General features: G+C 48.7%; 4 protein-coding genes across 4 annotated transcripts; all 4 read left to right on the forward strand.

The window, feature by feature from the left end:
• Positions 1 to 209: 209 nt before the first annotated feature.
• PtA15_2A525 (uncharacterized protein) lies at positions 210 to 1119 on the forward strand (the record flags this gene model as incomplete). The annotated part of the gene is made up of 2 exons (XM_053166553.1): positions 210 to 213; positions 740 to 1119. The coding sequence occupies 2 exons, from the start codon at positions 210 to 212 to the stop codon at positions 1117 to 1119; spliced, it is 384 nt and encodes a 127-aa protein (XP_053017763.1).
• Positions 1120 to 2535: 1416 nt separating this feature from the next.
• Positions 2536 to 3445, forward strand: PtA15_2A526 (uncharacterized protein; the record flags this gene model as incomplete). Its single annotated transcript, XM_053166554.1, has 2 exons — positions 2536 to 2976; positions 3116 to 3445. The coding sequence occupies 2 exons, from the start codon at positions 2536 to 2538 to the stop codon at positions 3443 to 3445; spliced, it is 771 nt and encodes a 256-aa protein (XP_053017764.1).
• Positions 3446 to 4351: 906 nt separating this feature from the next.
• Positions 4352 to 4748, forward strand: PtA15_2A527 (uncharacterized protein; the record flags this gene model as incomplete). The annotated part of the gene is made up of 2 exons (XM_053166555.1): positions 4352 to 4422; positions 4505 to 4748. 2 exons carry the CDS (start codon positions 4352 to 4354, stop codon positions 4746 to 4748), a joined length of 315 nt encoding a protein of 104 aa, XP_053017765.1.
• Positions 4749 to 13630: 8882 nt separating this feature from the next.
• PtA15_2A528 (uncharacterized protein) lies at positions 13631 to 17154 on the forward strand (the record flags this gene model as incomplete). The annotated part of the gene is made up of 4 exons (XM_053166556.1): positions 13631 to 13676; positions 13763 to 14096; positions 14167 to 15602; positions 15683 to 17154. The coding sequence occupies 4 exons, from the start codon at positions 13631 to 13633 to the stop codon at positions 17152 to 17154; spliced, it is 3288 nt and encodes a 1095-aa protein (XP_053017766.1).
• Positions 17155 to 19152: the final 1998 nt, after the last annotated feature.

Raw genomic sequence — 19152 nt, forward strand, 5'->3', positions numbered from 1 at the left:
ATATGACCAAAAGCCCCAGCTGCATCAGAATTATTTTATGCTGGTGTCAATGCTGCAACCAATCCGTGACGGGCAATAGGATTGGGGGTGTATAGTATTGCAATACTGCCCAATCCTTAAGATTGGGATTGTATTGTCTTGCCCATAAAACACACTGTATTGGAAGACTTATGTATCACACATCCAATCTGATACATTGGATTTTGCCCATGTGTATCTTGCAGAGCAATACAATCCCACCTAAACCCAATATGTATTGGGCTGTATACATAGCCCCAAGCACCCTGGCACCATTGTATTCCAGGTGTCACATACATTTCCCTGCATACACACTCAACCATATCCTATATCCCAGACACCCCCGGCAAATCGGGGTCATGAGAGCTGTACAGGTTGCATGGTCCTGTATGCATGTCAGGTCATGCAGTTCCTGTCACAAATCCATGACAAGCTGTCCAGATCATGACATGCAGTTCACATCTCCAACATGTCACATGCACAGTGACTGTACAGAGGCTTTCACAGACCTGTCAGCTACAGCTCACATACATGAAAGCCAGTCCTGCAAATGATGCATGACACAGGGCGCGGGAAGTTTTTATGTGACATGCAGGACTGTGCAACCTGTATGCCCGTCATGACCCTGGTTTGCCCGGGGTGAGATCTGCTGGGCCTTATTGCCTCCTCCCAAGCCATTGTCAGCACCACCAAGGTCATCCGTGCCGTCCTTGACACCCAGCCCAGCCTCGCCGACGCCGTCCTTGCACTTCTACCCATCCTGAGCTCCTTGCCCTGACCAAGCCATCCGGTCAGTTCAAGCTGCTTGCCCGGAAGAACAAAGGCTGTCTGCGGGCCATCGTCAGCACCATCTCATCCGTGCCGTCCTTGACACCCAGCCCAGTCTCGCCGACACCTTCCTTGCCCTTCTACCCATCCCAAGCTCCTCGCCCTGACCAAGCCATCCGGTCAGTTCAAGCTGCTGGCCCGGAAGAACGAACGCTGTCCACAGGCCATCATCAGCACAAGCTCATCTATGCCGTCCTCAACACCCAGCCCAGTCTTGCCGATGCTGTACTTGCCCTGCTACCCATTCCAAGCTCCCTGCATCTTCCTCCTTGATCACAAACAAGAAACACCCACCCAACCCTCTTTGTGTATTGCGCAGGCCTTGTCAGAAATGGCCCAATCATCTGCATTGCCTTGTCAAACCCCATCGCGGCCGGCATCCCGTTGTTCCACCTTGAAAAAAAAATGAGCCCTAAAGACTTACAGTTGTAATTTTTCAGTTGTATTCTCTACATCCTTACTAGTAGCAAGACCAACCGGTAATTAAGCAAAAAACCCATTCTCTCAATCCTATCTGGGAGTAAAACCAGAATGTAATTAATAAAAAAAAATCCATGTTGGCCTGGATTGATAATTTATAGGTATCACAATACAATACAATTAAAAACAATACTTGGTATTGGCTTCTCAATACAATACCATAGTATTGTATCAAGAAGCCAATCCAATACAGCTCTTTCTGATACAAAGTATTGGAAAACCAATCTGATCCTCTGTATTGGCCAATACCTGTATTGGATTGGATTGGTTGCAGCGTTGCTGGTGTGTTACTGCCTTGCAGCTAACCATTTGGTTACAGAGTGTTTTATTTCATGATCCAAAACTTTGGTGCACTTTGGGGCACTGTGGCAAAGGCTTTGGCGGATTTCTGTAGTTGGAAATCCACCAAATGAGACCCACAGTAGCACACCCCTTTCCTGGGGTTTCCTACTGCCAAGAATTTCACCATGTGCCTTTCAGAGGCTTCTATGCCCACTGTAAAATTTTGGGGGGCTTTGGGGCACTGTAGCTAATGCTTTGGCAGATTTCCTTAGTAGGAAATACACCAAATTAGACCCACAGTAGCACACCCCTTTCCTGGGGTGTGCCAAGGCCGTGAAGCACATCAGGTACTATTCAGAGTGCTTTATGGCCTCTGTAGAATTTTGGGGGGCTTTAGAGTGCAGAGGTATAAATTTTTCTTTATTTTCAGTCATTTTTTGTGAAATTAAAATTCTGACTCCCATTCTGGAGAGTAGAATTAATTTTCCGACTCCCAAAATCCGCACAGGTTGAACTTTGGTCCCGCGGACCGGGGACGGACGTCCAGAGGCGGTCCGCGCGACGTAAACAACTTTTTGGAGTTGATTTATTAATTCTTGGGAGTCGATTTTTCAACTCCCTGAAAATATTACAATAAAATTTCAATTATTGTTTATAATTGGGCCTTAGGGCCCAAACATGGAAGAAAAAGAAGGGGGGCAAGGAGACATGGAAGGCGCCCTCGTCGTCTTGAGGCGGAAGCCCGTTGCGAAGCTGGAAACGTCGGAGCGCGCCGGAAGGGCGGAGAATCCTGAAACGAGGAAAGGCCCAAGCCCGATGGGAGGGCGAGGGTTGGGTGAACCTTGGAGTGGTGTCCGCGGGCATGGCTACATCCTAAATACTGATTCAACATAAACTACTCAAAAAACAGCTCAATCCGATTGGATAATGAACAAGCCAAGTACGAACGGCGGAAATTTACCCGAAATACCTCAGCTGCCAAGTGATGCACCATTAGTAATTGGCGTTCTTGCCCTCCAGGGAGCTTTCAAGGAACATCTGGTCCATCTCCGACGGATACAGACCTCTCGGCCGCTGACTGCAGTGGCGGTGAGGACGGCAAGCGAACTTCTCCAATGCCAGGCGCTCATCATTCCCGGTGGCGAGTCGACCTCCATCTCACTAATTGCATCACGCCAGATCGAGTCATCAAATCATTCGTTCCTAGATTGGCTCAAGAGCTTTGCTAAACATCGCTTCGTTTGGGGTACTTGCGCTGGTCTCATCCTCTTGTCCGATGAATTGGTATCCGAAGGTGCCAAGGCGGGTGGGCAAGAAATCCTTGGTGGCCTACCTATCAGAACAACACGGAATCAATGGGGTCGTCAAGTTGAGTAAAAACTTTCAAAGATGTATCTTCTTCGTTGAACTTTCATTCTTTCATCCAGGCACCGAGAAAATCCTTTATTCAATCCGCTGACTTGCTCTTTTTTTAAACTTATAAATATGAACATGATAATCGGAAAAGACCGAGTCGTTTGAGCAAATGATTGAGATCCCATTCATCAAGAATCCCGAAACACCCTTCCCAGCGATCTTCATCCGAGCACCAATGATACATACGATTCTAGAAAAAGCTGACGAAGATAACGACTCCAAACCAGAGATTATCGCACATTTACCTCGGCATAGTTTGTCGAGAACGCAAGCACAGACCAATCAGAGCTTAGGTCCGGATTCGCATGTTGTGGCTGTCAGATTCAGTCGCCTATTTGCTACTTCGTTTCATCCCGAGTTGTCTCCAGATATTCGCTTACACCAGTTTTGGGTCAATGACTGTGTCCTTAAAATGCTTTGAATACATATGATACTAGAGTCGAGAGTCTTCGCCGCCTCTACTAAATTCAAATGGATACACGGCAGTTGCACAGATTAGGGTTTCGGCCGTCAAAACTGCCGTCAGAGCCAAGTGACAGTCAGATTGACCGCTCACCTAACGGCCTCCCGTCAGCCGTCAAACTGCCAGCCGAATTAACAGCCGAACCGCCGGCACTTGACTCCAGGCAAGTTTAACATAACTTGCCTGGGGCCGGTTTGCCAACAAACGCGCTTGACCCGGTGGGAACAGTGGCAAGCTCCAGGCTAACCCCAAAAAAAGGGCAGAGGGGGCCAAGACAAAGTCCGCCCATCAGAGGGACACGTCACCCTCGGCCCTCATCCATCCACCCGCCTCATTTTTTCTAAGTTGGCTCATTGGATCACCACCACCCTCCATCTCCCCCACCCTCACCAACCCACATCCTCAGACATGTCCCTCTGCGCCTGCCTCCTCCTTGCCCGGCCCACACCCCATCCACAGCACGCCCACCTCCACATCACATCCCCCATTGAGCTCCGCACCTCCCTCGGCTCCATCGGCTCCTTCCAAGCCACGTTCCCCTGACTATCGCTCCTCCTCGTCTTCCTCCTCGCCTGCTCGCTTCTGAGCTGATTTTTACTATTGATCAATCTTTCCAACCACAGGGCCTTTCCTGAAAAAAACCCCAACAATCAAGACAACCAGTGCTCACTCGATACAATCATCATGTCCTCAGGCAAACTGTCAGTCAGACCTCTCCCACTCGCCATCTAGTTCTTAGGTGTACCATATCTTTTTGAGCCAAATCTGATCAGATTCTTCTTTTTTTTTTGGGATGGTTGATTTGGTGATGGCTGGTATTGGGATAATAGATCATAACTCACACTCTTCTCTTTCCCACAGAAAATGCTCAGTGCCAAAGATGAATCAAAAGCTTTCGTGTGCCACAATGCAGTGTGTGGGAAGCAATACAAAAAGTGCGTATTCACCGAGATTCACCGCCTCCAAGCCCCTTCCGATTGATCGCGTGTCTCTGACCTGCTGTTGTGTGTGGTGCAGTATCAACGGATTACAATACCATTACCAGCACACGGGGCCGCATGGCCGGACGGGTCTCCACCTGCTCTCCCTCGGCCACCACCCCTCCGGCCCCGCCCTCAACCTCTCCTCTCTCGTCGGCACCAACAACCACCCTCATCGCCACCCTCTGCTCACCAGCAGCACCGCCAGTAGCTGCATCAGCAGCAGCCAGGACGGCGGGACCGTCAACGGCCTCGCTTCCACCGACTCCATGGACGATTAACTTCTCCCCTAACACCTCACGAAACCCTGCCGCTTCTCAACTCTTGTCTATTTATGTCTATTGCTCTCGACCTGCCCCCGCACCCGGGAACCCCCGCCACTCGTTGTCCACCACCCCAAAAAAAGCCATGCGCACCCAACCAAACACACCCTTAATTTAAACATCCAAAAAAAAACACGGCCTTGTTGGTTCCCGGACCGGTGCCTGTCGTCCTTGCACCCTCTCTACTGCATCCACAAAAAAAGCCCACTTCCGGCCCAAAAGAAGGCGCCCACCGACCCCGACTGTTTTGGGCGGCTCGACCGTACTTACATATATCTTGGGGCTTGATGTCCAGCCCGCGTCCGTCTCTTTCCTTCTTCATCTGATATTCCGTGCCGCCAGGGGGCCCCGGCCCTCGCGTATCTCCATTGTTGGGCGTCGTTAGTTTCCTTCTTCTTCATTATGTGTACTTGTGTCTCGCCGTTGCTTTCATCCCCCTCCCTCCAGCCCTCGCTACTTCTTTCCTGATTCCCTCCTGTCGCACACACACACATATACACACAAACCACCAGTCCACGTCCGAGTTGTCAAGCAAGGCCTTGGGCAGCTCGATCGTCGCCGTCTCCAACCAATGGTTTGCACCCGCTGAATCCCTGCTCAAGCCTCTCTTTTCGTTATCTCTCCTTCCCTCCCTAGCATGTATTCAGAAAAAGAAAAGATTAAAAAAAAACAATAAAAGATCAAAAAAAACCAACATATAAAAAAACAATTTAAAATGCAATAAAATACAAAAAAAGTGCCCTGGTGGCCTTTAAACCAAAACTGAGAGTGCCCGTGAGTAATGTGATCGGCCGGCAAATTGCTGGTGGTGTGTGGTTGAATGGTGGTCAAACAGTGGGCAAGCGGCCCTGACCACTTTTGTAGGGGGGCTCGGGTTGGACGGCGTGTTGCCGGACGGGTCAATGTGCCCTTACTTTTGCCAGCGGGTTGTCCGCTTGCGCATTGGCGGGGGTGCCACCAAGTTTGGCGGTCCGCTTGATGGTTGACGGGAGGCCGGCATGCAAACGGTCAACACTGGCTGGGGGGGAACCGTCAAATTGACGGCCGAACTTTGGCCGGATTGGCGGCGATGTGGAACCGCTGTGTAGATATCCATATGCAGATGTCAAATCTGGATCTCTCTGCTACAAACAAAAATGTGAAGTTATGTTATCTGTAACAAAAAGTAATGGATAATGTAACTAAATGGTGCCATTATTGTTGCGCTAACAGCAATGGTGGGCCTGTACTTTACTTTACTTTACTTTACTTTACTTTACTATAACCAGGCCCTTCCAGTAGAGTACAGATGTTTTTATCATCTCCAGTACTTTACTGGTTATAGTAAAGAAATTTTTTCCAATGGTCTGATATAGTAGAGAGCCCTATTGAACATGTTTCAGCCCTAGTTATTTCAATAACCAGGGGTAAAAGCGGGTTTAAATGTACTTTTACCCCTAAAAAGGGGCAAAACTAGGTACAAATGCCTTGTTGTGGTTATAAGGAGCCTTTTGCAAGCTCCCATCAACAAAACAAAACTTTAACTGATACCGTACCTGTATAAAAAATTTTAAAAAAATAAAATGTGTGTTATAGTAAAGAAAAATTCTTTACTAATTGGAGTGCTATCTGTTATAGTATTGAGCCCAAAACATCTACTATATATTCACTTTACCAATAGCTGTAAAGTAAAGGCCCATTGTTGCTAACAGCAACAATGTTGTAGTCACATTCTTTTTTGATTTTTTTCCTGAAAACACTGTAGACCTGTTATTTTATCCCCTGCAATCTTAGGGGGATAAAATGTTGCTTTTTTTCCAGTGTTTTCATGCCAGATAACGCGGTTAGCGCATTGGTGGTGTTATGTTTTGCGGTATTGAGGGGGGTAGCCCCCTTTGTTATGTTACCCAAATGTGCACACAAAGATTTTACCAGGTAACAAGAACACATTATCTGGTAACGGTGGGAAGTTGTTACAAAAATCCCTCTGGATAACATAAACTTACCATTGTTGAGAAACAGCCCATGAGACTGCAGACAGGTTTTTGAAGGGGTTGTTTTTTCCAAGCCTTGTAAAATCTGCAAAATATGTGGCTGAGCAGGCTTTCAATTTGGTAAAGGGAATAATGATTGTTGTTGTTTTTCAAGTGGCCAGACAATGGCGGATAGTGGTGCCTTCAAGAGTTGAGCTGGTTGAGATTGTCTGGAACGGATACATATAGCGTCTGAGACAGGTCACAGTCCAATAATTTTGATTTTGCACCCCAAGTGCTGCCAGAAGCAGTAGCTTCTCAGTTTATGCTATTATGGTGAACTCCAAGAACAAAGCAAGAACATGTGGCCACAATGGTTGAGCAATAGACCACTTGAGAAAAAAGCAGTCAGACTGTGGACAAGGTATAAAATAATATTCCTCAAGCACTCATATTGGATTTCCCCCATTGCAGATCAAGTGAGGACCAACAGTTCCCACATGGTGGTCTTGCAATTGTAGCTCTACATATTTTCTTGTTTTTTGTTTTTTTTTTGGTTAAGGTCCAACCAAGAATCAAGGATGCTGTAGTTTTGTTGGTGTTTTCTAAATCCAGATATGATTGATTGTGCCCTGTACCAATATGTATTAGCGCTTGCCTCTAGCAAAAATTAGGCTTAAATAACTGGTGTGAAATACGTAATAATTCACCACATCTATGTCCAATGCAGTAGGCAAAGATGTGATGCTTCCAGACATCAAAGACGGGAAAGACAACTGCTGAATTTTAATCAATGCTTCTGTCAAGCGTAACCAAAGCCGGTTTAGCACTCCAGGGATGGATGGGTAATCAAAGTTCCTTTGAGGGGGGAAATAAGTTGTATGATAGGTTGAAAGGCTATTACAATTTACGGGTGGTTTGAAAGACCTGACCCTCTAATAGTACTATGCAAATAACCAAGAGTCTTGTAATCAATATTTAAGAAAATGTGGCAGATTCCAAGATAGCTCTTACTTTTATATAGTAATCTCTGTCAGACCTAAATATCTAATTCAATTTTTTTAGACCGGTTATAACTATGGATAACGTGGTTGTTATGACAAGTTTGTCTGCTGTTATTGATGTTATAATTTGTACTACTTCTTCTTATTCTACTACTAATATGCTAATAAGGAGAATGGGTTGTTGGTGGGTTGGTTGGTTGTTGGTTGGTTGTTGGTTGGCTGTTGGTTGGTTGGTTGTTGATTGTGGGTTCTGCTACTGCAATAACACTCTAATGACTGACTGAATCTACACTACTCAAGACTACTACTGCTAAACTGCCATATGTGACCAGACCTCTATAGGTTGATGGGGAAAAAGAGAAACTATGGGGGGGAGAAGAGCTCCTTTTATATTGAATAGTGAGGGATTTTAGCTCCAGGGGAATGTGTGTGAGGGAATTTAGCTGCAGGGGATCTCAGTTGCACAGCATATGTTACACCTGTACTGCACAGCCACACAAACAATGAGGGGATTATGCTGCAGTGACACTCTTTGTACCCCTTATCTGCCTGCATATATTACACTGCCTGATGTGATGCATTGCTATGTAACCAAGCCACCTTCCATAGCCTTCAGCCTTCAGAATGCATTGCTAAATAACCAAGCCACCTTCCATGCACTCTGCACCTAACTAGAATATTCCTTCTTTCCAGGATTTGGGGGTCAAAGCCTCCATATGATCTTCCCTCCTTCCTCCTTCCCCGTCCTTGTGTCTCCATTGTGTATTCTTCTGTCCAATCCGCCGTGGTGACCAAAGGGTGTATGTACGTAAATTTTGTGACTGTTGTGTAAGACTGGCTCCTTCTTGTATAATGGGTTTCACATGTATATAACTGTACTATCACAATAACTTTGCATATGTGCTTTTGGCATTGCAACAGGCACAGCACACCACACTGGATAACAAAAGATCCACCTGAGATGTGCTTTGGCAACAACATCAAAAATTGTTTGACATTTAATTGTGTTAATGTAAATGCACAAATGTCACCATGAAAAAACTGAGGGGAGTATGTGATGTGAAGCTAACTCCAACCATACACTTATGTAAAATTTGTAGAACCCCCTGATGATGACAAGGGGGACCATTGCTATTCAAGGGGAGTAATTTTGGAGTACCACTGGAGTTTCAGTATATTTTACTGAATTTCACCTGACACCTATTCACATTAGAGATTGCCAAGTGGACACAGTTACCCGCAGTGTTTTTTGCAATGTATTCAGACACCTGTACCCGGACACAGCACCTGCGGGCGGGTACTGGGTAATTTTTGCGGGTACCGCGGGTACTTGTGCTTTTTCTTTTATCCAAAAACCCCACTCGATGACAGGACAGACCGTTCATCAGGAGTCTTGGTTCCTCTCGATGACCGGGGTCTGTCCCATTGATTGAGAGGGTTGATTCCTCCCAATGACCAGGATCTGTCCCGGTCATTGAGAGGGTTGTTTCTTCTCAATGACCGGGTTCTTTCCGGGGTATTGAGAGGGTTTTTTTCCTCACAATGAACGGGTTCTGTTCCAGTCATTGAGAGGGTTGATTCCTCCCAATTACCAGGATCTGTCCCGCGGGTCATTGAGAGCGCTGATTCTTCTTGATGACCGGGACAGATCCCAAACAACTGTTTTAGGAAAACGACTTCCAAGAAATTCTGTAGCCCAAAAAAGGGGCTAGGTCAACGTCTGGAGCTGGTCGGGATTGGGTTTTGGCGAAATATGGGAGTTGTTTTCCCAAAATATGGGAGTTGTTTTTCCAATCCTCAATTAAAAGAGGAGAAAAGGATGAAAGAAATTTTTCAATTTTTGTTTGCATTCATTCTTCCTGACTCCCTACGCAGCCTCCCCAATAAGAGAATGAAAAACTGCTGAAAAGCTTGTGATTTTTTATCCTACTTTCCATGTATTTGTTAGGCAATGATAATATCTGTTTAGCCTTTCTCATCAGCCCCTTCAGGCTCTGTGAGGCAGAAAATGAAGTCCCAAAAGTCCATTTAGGCCCTCTGTCTATGTATGAAGTCTAGACATATTGGCCATATCCCCACAGATTTACAGTGATTATTCCAACTGAAACTCAGGGATCCATCGACATGGTTGGAATGTGGGGCTGCCCTATGTTAACAAGTAGTTGCTTCCGTCAAGAGCCACTGACAACCAGTGACGTAGAGATTGGGGGTTTAACACCGAAGAAGGATGAAGATGGTGTGTGTTGCCCATCCATCCCTACTTGCAAGGTGATGGAACCATCATGACACAGGAGACAGATGAAGCTTGAAAGCTGTGTCAAAGAAGATGGGGAGACTCGAAATATCGAGATATCCATTCTCCAAGCACATCCGACCCCGGATTACATAAACACAAACCAACCTCAGGAATGCATTTATGTACATACATACATATCTTCAGCCTTCAATTTGGGGATGGTGCAGATGGAAGATACCGATGGATGTACAAGGATGTACCCCACGGCCACCCAGCAACAGATTGAAAAAACGACGCCGCCACCGAGCTGTTTTGGCGGACCAACAGACCAGTCCTTACCGTGTAATGCGATGACGTCGTTCGTGGTTGTTGTTGGCGCATGCATTTACCGACGGATGGTTGTGGTTCCTTTGTGATGACCGGGGCGAGATGCTTTGGTGAACTTGGCTGCTGGCCATCGGTCGCGATCCTTTTGGTTGTCCCGATCTCCAGCCTCTCGATCCTCTTGTCCCCTCTCTCGGCCAACACCATCCCCTTTTTTCATTCATCAATTTTCTCTCCTGGCCGACCATTGGACGATTCCTGTATATATCAGCGAGCAACCGTCGTGTCTGGGTTGTTGTCCGTTGCAGGCGATTCTCGAGACTGCATAGCGAGAGCGATAAAACCGTCCTCGATCTGACGAAACGCTCGCCAAGCCCTCTCCGAAAGGGCCGTCCAACCTTGCTTCCGCCTCCACATTCTTCTTGGTCGGCTCCTGCGTTGATGGTCCATCGCCCCTCGCACTCCTGAAAGTCAGCTCAAAACACCTTTTCGGGCGCAGTGCAGTTCCGACCTGCAGCCTCCTTTGTCTGCCCATCTTCCTTCTCCACACCAGCTGTCACCCCCGCATGGCCATTGCTCTTGGCCAATTACAGCACTCCTCCTCCGAGCTGCACCGCATGCGCTGATCTACACATACAGACGCATCCTGGACCATTATCTGGGGAAAACTGTATGTATGCATATCAAGAACAGACAGTCTTGTTCTTGATCCCGCAGCTTGTCTTGCTCTCTTCCGGCCTTCCAGGAGAAGATCCGACTGAAGACTCGGGAAAAAAAGAGCCGTGTGTTCACTGTCTTGCCATAGACATTCCTCAACTCCCGTGTAGTCCATCTCCCCGCAGCTTGGGTTAAATATCCCTTGCTGTACCGTATCTTTCATCATTCCCGACTCTTCTTCTTGAGTTACACGTCATCTAATCCGCTTGGACACATCCATTCCCAGCCCCCAACAACTGCGGACCCCTTTGACTCTACCGCCACCAATCCTACAAGGGACAAGCTCAAACTCTGGTCAGTGGTCAGTTGACATATTCCTATCGGTAAAATACTTTCCGTCTGTTCAACCAATCCTTCCTTTAATCTGTCTATCCCCCATCCGGCGGCTTGGATGTTGTATTGAGCTACACCGCGGTCTTGGCTATGAAGTCATGGATGCTTGATTGTCGCAGCTCAGAGTCATGGTCCCCTGACTCGAATGATGCAATGCCTTACAATGTTTTTACATAGCTTATCATCGTCATCCAACCGATGGTTGGGGTATCGACAGGTATCGACTCCCCCCACGTGACGAGTTGCCTGATTGATTCTCGGGACCGCCCACAAAAAGTCTGATAAGGTGTGAACCGTATACGTATCGCTTATCGTCTTTGGTCCCAGCCTTTTAATCAGCCAAATGGTTGTTGTTGCCAACACAATCATTCTTTTGTGTACCTAATAAAAATACGTATGTATCCACGCTTTTGTATTATGATGCAGCCCCAAGGCTTTTGTTGGCTTTTTGGTCACCAGGTGGTCGATGTCCATCCATCCGTCCCCCTGTCGCCGGTGCCAAAAAAACTCGACATGGCTGGCCCAGCATCCCGCCTCTGCAGGTGGGCGCTGTTGCCCCCCAAAAGCTGTTGGGTCCCCCTTGAGTTGAACTTGAACTGTATTATGTGTGTGTGTGTGTGTGTGTGTGTATGTACTTAGGCGTATGTGCATACAATCGCATGGTTTCGGTGACATCCCACGTCTCTCTGTGTATCCCCCCACCCCCACAAGACCCCCACAGCCTCGTTTGCAGCTTGGCAGCAGCTGATCTCTCCCACACACCGTTTTCTTCTTGACGCCGATTGTTTGTTGGAGTGTGTGTGGCATCTTGGATGGGATATCCCATTGGAATTCTGTCTGGGGTTTTTGCTGTTTTCTGTTGTGGTTTAGTTGCTCGATAGCACGAGCTCCACGAGACAGCTCTCTTTTTCAGCCGTGTCTTCTTTAATCTGTCGTGCCTCCCGACTCCCGAGGCTCATCTCATCACTCTTCTTTTCACTTGGACTCCTTCTCTAGCTCCTTCAGGCCCCAAGACGATACACGCGCGACCGCCTTGCTCAGCATCGTTCATTCGGCCCAGACAAGCACACCCGACAATCGCCATAACTGCCCACATCTTCACGCCGTCTTCAGTGGTTCGTTCAGCTTCCTGTCTTTCTGGGTGTTTGTCGACAATTTCAACACAGCTGTCCCCACAAACCTCAGCTTGTCTCCCTCTGCTACAATACTATTTCGAATCGATCTACGAGTCGCAGTCGTTCCTCTCCATCTGTTTATTTACATAAAAGCTATTATTTATTTGTTTGGCTGTTTGTTGATGTATACATAAACAGCTGGCCCAGTTGGACTGTCTGCCCCGTTCGTCCCTTGGTCCCAAAACAAACAGCCCCAGACTATAGTAGTACACACTACATCACAACCCCTTTCCGCCTCAGCCCAAGCTCCAATATTCCCTCGTTGGTGTCCTATCTTCATCGTCGAGCGTCTTGCCTTTTCTTTTCTTTTCTTGCCAGCTGCTCTCGACTCCGCCCAGCCAGCCAGCCAACTGCTAACCAGCTCTCCACCCCACCCCCACAGCCGTCTGCCCCTCTAACCACGCACCATCGGGCCTCCGCTTGCGCTATCGACACTCTCCCACTCAGGCACCATCCTCTCGATCACCACCACCTCGCTTGCTTGCAGTGCAGGCCCTTCCTTCTTGCCTTTCACAGTCAGTCCCTCCCACAAGAGACCCCCTTACGTCCTCTTCTCGCCCCTTCCTCCACATCCCACCCCCCCTCCACAGCTCTACCCCAGAATTTCCATCCACCCCAACCTCCCCCGCACTCGCCCAGAGTGATGCCCAGGCTTTTTACTGGATAATAGCTTGTAGCACTTCAAACTTGCCGCGGATCGCATCGAGCCTATCATCCTCCTGTATTACACTCCACTCCCAATCTCCGGCTTGTCCCGCCGACCGGTGACCGCTGGTGTTTTATGTCTTGCGTGTATCCTATCTTGCATACACACCATACTACTCACTGCCCTCTTCCGCTCTACCTCGAGCTTGTCCGCCCACCGATATCCATCCCTCCTTTTCCTCTGACACCGTCTTCTTATCTCAACAGTCTGTTTCATCGACATAATCACTCCCAACATCCCTCTGAAGCCTCCCACACTCAATTACTAACCTCAGCCTGATTCCTGACCACAGACTAATCCCATTCGTCCGACTCGAAAATCCTACTCATCGAATAAATCAGCTTGGCTACATCAATTCCTCACCCAACTCTCACATCCACTCATCCTATCACCATGGCCGCCGTGGCCAGTCCTCCATCCATCAATGTCTCTCCCCCAAGTACGCAGTTTTTTTCTTTTCTACATGTGATTTCGCTAGTTGACGATCTCTCATCATTCCATTGCTCCTCGCCTCTCTGTGTCCAGGTAATCCTGCTCCCCATTCATCCTCGAGTACTACTTGCACCCTCGTTCCTCAGTACCCCTACAACGTCTCGATGCCTTCATTTGCCGGTGCCCTCTTACCTTATGAACGCTCTCCGATGCCCGATGACAACGATGTACAGACCCGCCTTCCCTCTCGGTGTGTTGATTATCTCAGTCACAATTGGGATGAGAGTGATGTCTGGACGAGCTGGAAGGCCATGACAAGACACAAAAACGAGATGGCCAACGGTATCCGATTAGAGAATGCTAGCTGGAGAACATGGGCCAAGCAGCGTAGCAACCTCAAGACCATCAGTCCTGAAACCCTCAACTGGTTGGTCCAGCTCACCGGCACCATGATCAACCCAACCTATTACTAATCTGCTCTTTCTATGATCTTGCAGGCTGAAGGACAGTGACGTCACATGGCTCTACGGTCCTCTTCACACAGCTGTCGATCCGGTGCCTCCTGCCAAAATATCGTCGATTCAAGATCGATTTAATCTTGATGGCCAGCCCCAGTCGACTCCTCATTCCCAGTCTGCTTCAACCGTCAACTCTCGCCCAGGCTCCTCTGCATCCATGCGTTCTTCCAAAGCACCCGGCAAGCCAATCCTCAAGCACCGCAGCCTTTCCGAAATTCTCGGAGTTGGTCTATCTAAGAGCGGCGAATCCGCTTCGGAAGATGGAAGCGAGGACGGCAGAGCTCGACCTGATCAGCCCAAACGAGCACGGGTGTCGATCGCTCATGCATCCTCCGATTCCACCCTCGTCAAGCTTGGCAATGCCAGTGTTGCCCGCGGATCTTCGCCCACCATCATCAATGGCTACGAGAGCTCCGATCTAGCTACCAGTGGCGATGATAGCGATGCTGCCCGCCGGACTTCCGCTATGCGTAGTCAATCCGCCCACAGCGTCAATGGGTCCGATGATGTCAAGCCAAAGAAACACATCAGCTTTTCACATCGTGTTGAGCAATGCATAGCAGTGGATAGTGAAGAAGAGCGAGGCTCCTACACTACCAAGGGCCAACTTCGACCACCGGGTCGAGGCGGCGCCGCTGTAATCGGATCAAATGTCTTGGAAGATGAAGATGATGACGATGACGAGGACGACCTGCTGACCTTCCGATCCTCGGCCCCGCGCCAGACCGGCCTTCATGCCGTATCACAGCGGTACATGTCACCCTCGGCAGTCGGCACCCTTCCTGAACCGTATGGTCCCTTGGCCGGGCCGTCGAATTTGCTTGCAGGTTCTTCGGCTAGTGAGCCCTTCACTATCGCCCGCATGGCACCCACCACGCTGAAAAGCAGTGAAGTTCTGCCTGCTCCGAGTCCTGTTGTCGTCTATGACCGAGACCCGCCTTGCGTTGGGGTCAATTCCCAGCCTTCATACGCTCGACCGACTTATACAGTAACAGCCACGCCGTCGGCCTCCATCGGGATGGACTACACCATGCAGAATCCGGTTCCCCAAGCTTCCACCAACGCCACACCTATTTACAGTCACCAGACTTCCTCCAGCTATTCTTCTCGTACATACGGCCCCGTGGCTGTGTCCAAAGTCTTAGCCTCTCCCACCACCGCACCGTCTGGCGACCATCTCACCTCCATGCCCATCCAATACGGCAGCTCGAGCTCGATGAACCATTGGAATGTGACAACCCCCGACGACGAGGATACTGAAGAGTTCACCGCGATGGGGTTTGATTACTTCTCCGGCCCGGATTTAGGCCTGGGGGATGAGTATGACATGTCAAGGCTGCCGTCCCAACATTTGGCATCTTTCCAAGCTGGATTTAATCCCAGTGAAATGAATGGAAAGCCTGGCAACAACGAAGGTGAGCGAGCCACCTGGTATGGAGACGAAAGCCAAGTCGGCTTGCTAAGTCAATAATGCTCATGGGTTCCGGTTTCTTAGACAGTACAATCCTTAGATCAATTCTGAAGACTCATGTGGCTTCCCCGTCTTCAGGCTCTCCTGCTAGCAGTCCTGGAAAATTTGGAGGACAGGACCCAATTCTTGTTCCCCAAGTAAAGTCGAACCACAAAATTTCCGCTACCCATTCTTCCTCATCTTCATCCCTCTCTTCCAGTCCCTTTTCACCGCGCAATGATTCCTCGTCCTCACTCGTCACTCTACCCAATGAAAGCGGCATCCTCAACACGGATACGCCATTACCCACTTTTTCCGATTGCCCTCAAAATGATCCTGACCGACAGTCCAGAGGTCGATCTTCGTCCCGAGGCTCCTCTGCCTCGAGCTTCGAGCGCAGCTCCACCGATAAGCGCCCCTCTTCTCACAGTCCAACCCACAGCCCCCCTCTCAGTTCAGCCGGAAGCTCGACAGTTCTGGCAGGATCAAACAGTACTAACGGCGTCGTCAATAGCAGTCGTTCGTCCAATCGCCCTGCTGGAACATTCGTCCGGGCTAATAGTTATGATGGCGGTCGGTCTTTCAATAGCAAGTCATCTCTAATCCATGCACCCATCGGGGAAGAAGATGAGGGCGACGACTCACAACCCCCAGCCAAAGCTGGCTCTCTTGAGAAAGGACTGAATAATCTATCTTTCCGGCCTCCCCAACCCTCGACGTCCCTGCCTTCATCAAATAGCAACAGCGAGTTTACGCACAAGCCCAGCTCGTCGGTGACGCTCCATCAGAGCCCTTGCATGATTTCCGAACCGAAGCTTGCAACTGCTCAACTGAATGGCTCAGGTGAAGGTCTCCGTGGGCCCTGCAGCCCCAGCAACCCTCACGGCGAAAGCATCGCTTCTGGCTCTCCGACCTTGTTCTCTCTTCTTTCCAAACAAGGAAGCAGTTCCCCGGTATCATGGTGGTCCGATGAGCGTTCTAGCAACCGCAACACCACTCGGTCAAGTCTCGATCGGCCATCGTCTCGACCTTCGCTGCGGTCCAGCAACTCGGACAGCAGCACATCAACGTTTATCGGCCGGACCTCCTTTTCTCAAAGCGATCGCAAGTTCCTGGGGACAAGTCGAGGGGGAGGCTCGGTGGACGAGATCCGATGTTCATCGGAGGACGAGTTTGGATTCGGCAACTACTACGGAGCTCGGTCGCCTGAAGACGATGACCTGCCTCGGGACGACTCGGAGAACAGCGGGGTGATCAGTCGGGCTGCGGATATCGTCGAGACGGCCAAGGTGATCGTCGGCGCCTTGTGGAACGCTGGCTCTCGTTCTATCTGGGGGCCTCCTGAATCCGACGCCGCTCAGGTTGATTCCACCGACCAGAAAGACGGCAAATCTCGCGCTCAGATCCGTCGCGCCTCCACCGGCGGTCTCCATCACAGATCCGATGACGCTCAAGTCGCTTCTTTCCAACACTCTTCTGCTGTTCTTGATAAACAAAAATCCAGCGATGCGCCCTAATAATTTGTATATTCTCCTTCCCTTCTCGTAGCATTTCCTCCTTATTATTGTTGTCTTCTTTTTGTTGGCCCCTGTTTGAATGTGTTTGATTGTTTTTCTTTTCGGTGCTGTTTGTGTTGTGGTGGAGGAGAGGCGTGAGCGCGTTCTGAAGACCTTTATAATTGCTTGATAATTCTGATTGAAGATGAGAGGAGGGGGCGCCGTTATATCAGTCCATAATTCACTTACAGCGTATACATCAACCAAAGAACCAAAAAAAAAATCCTCGTCATAAGAGCTGTCAATTCGAGATCCCCTTTTATGTTGAAATGTCTTCCCTTTTTATTGGCTCATCTTGAATTCTTTGGTGTTGCAAAAAAAAAACAGGGAATGTGACCCACTTCCTATGTATTGACAATCAAGAATGCTTCCTGGTGTGAATATTATCTCCTATCTATTCTTTCATCTGGACTGACTCCCCACCATCCCAAGACCAAAACCAATGTGGACTGGCCAAATGATGTTGTAATCTGCCTTGTATTATTAATGTTGCCTATGTTGTTTGTGTCTCTCTGTGTGTATGCTGGTTTGAACAATCCATACATCTTTTGACTCCTGATGATGATGTGTTGAATGTTATGGATATTTGGGGAGTTATTTACATATATTGCTGATTTCGGAGGAACTGGACTCTACTGGCACAACCATTGAGCAATTGCTAACCCTTGCAAAACAGTAAGTGGATGGGAACCTGGCAGGCTGGAGCTATTGAGGTCTGGGAGTGGCATCCAGATATGTGCTTTTATCTTCACTGTGTCCAACAGAAGAGCATGTGCATATGAGCCACTTTTTTTGAGGAGTACATGCTTAGTGAGCAAGTCTATGCTGTTCTCCCTTTCATGTGTGTGTGTATGGGTGGATGACTAGACATTTATTAGCCCTGTTCACATTGGTAAATCTAACTCAATTTTACTGATGCTTTTGATAAAATTGCATGAAATTTGACTTGATTGGATGTGCAAAAATTTCAAGTTTTTTGTAATACATATCAGTAAACTCAAGTCCCTTCTGCTGCGCGGGGTTGGAAAAAAAAATCAAATTTCAGATATTTTAGGCCCCGTTTGGCTGCCGCGTTATACGCCATAAGAGCATCCGCATCGGTGCGGGTGTAACTCGAGGAGTAACAGATCTGCTTACTCCCGGATTAGCGCTAATCCCGGCCGGCAGCCGCATCGGTGCGGGATAAAAAGCTGTGTAAGTATGTGGTATGCACCTACAGCTTATGTAAGCTGTGTTTGGTGCATACTTTTGGGTGGGGAGGAGTGTCTGCATGCATGTGAATATGCATGCAGCGCTTACTCCCAGGATTAGCGAGGAGTAACTTTACTCCCGCTTACTCCAAATCGTACTCCCGGGAGGAGTTTAGTCCGATTAAATCGGACCCGATGCGGTTGCCGAGGAGGATTAGTTACGCTAATCCTCCCTTAATCCGCAACCGATGCGGATGCTCTAAATGGTTGAATTTACGCGACCTAAAGTTCGCCCCCGTTGCCACCAAAACTGTGAAACCCCCAGGGGTCGCGCGAGGACCCTGGAAACCCCCTATGGAGGTGGGTAACCAAAATGTATGAATTTTTTGGCCAAAACCAAAAAGGGTACTCACCAAATATTGTGAATTGAATAAAGCTTGGTCTTACCGGAAAAACGCACCCGGTAAAGTTATGTGGTTGAGCAGCTGTGCAGCGGTTTCTGCCGGCGTTTTTGACACACAGCCTCAGGACTGACGTCATCGATCCAGCCCGGTTGGATGGTCATATCCTGAGGCTGTGTTAGAGCCCCCTCCATCCCGCCGGGTTTTGATTGATATCCCGTCCCGGTTCCCTCAACGACGCCGCCTCCGACTAGCCATCACTAAGATCCGATCCGATGGTTTTCCGTGCCTACGCCCCCGCCACAAAAGTTGCTGTCGTCCGGATGGCCCATCAAGGAATGGGCTTGCCGGAGATCCGTAACCTGCTC

Source organism: Puccinia triticina, chromosome 2A, assembly GCF_026914185.1.
Source record: "Puccinia triticina chromosome 2A, complete sequence".
Taxonomy (NCBI): domain Eukaryota; kingdom Fungi; phylum Basidiomycota; class Pucciniomycetes; order Pucciniales; family Pucciniaceae; genus Puccinia; species Puccinia triticina.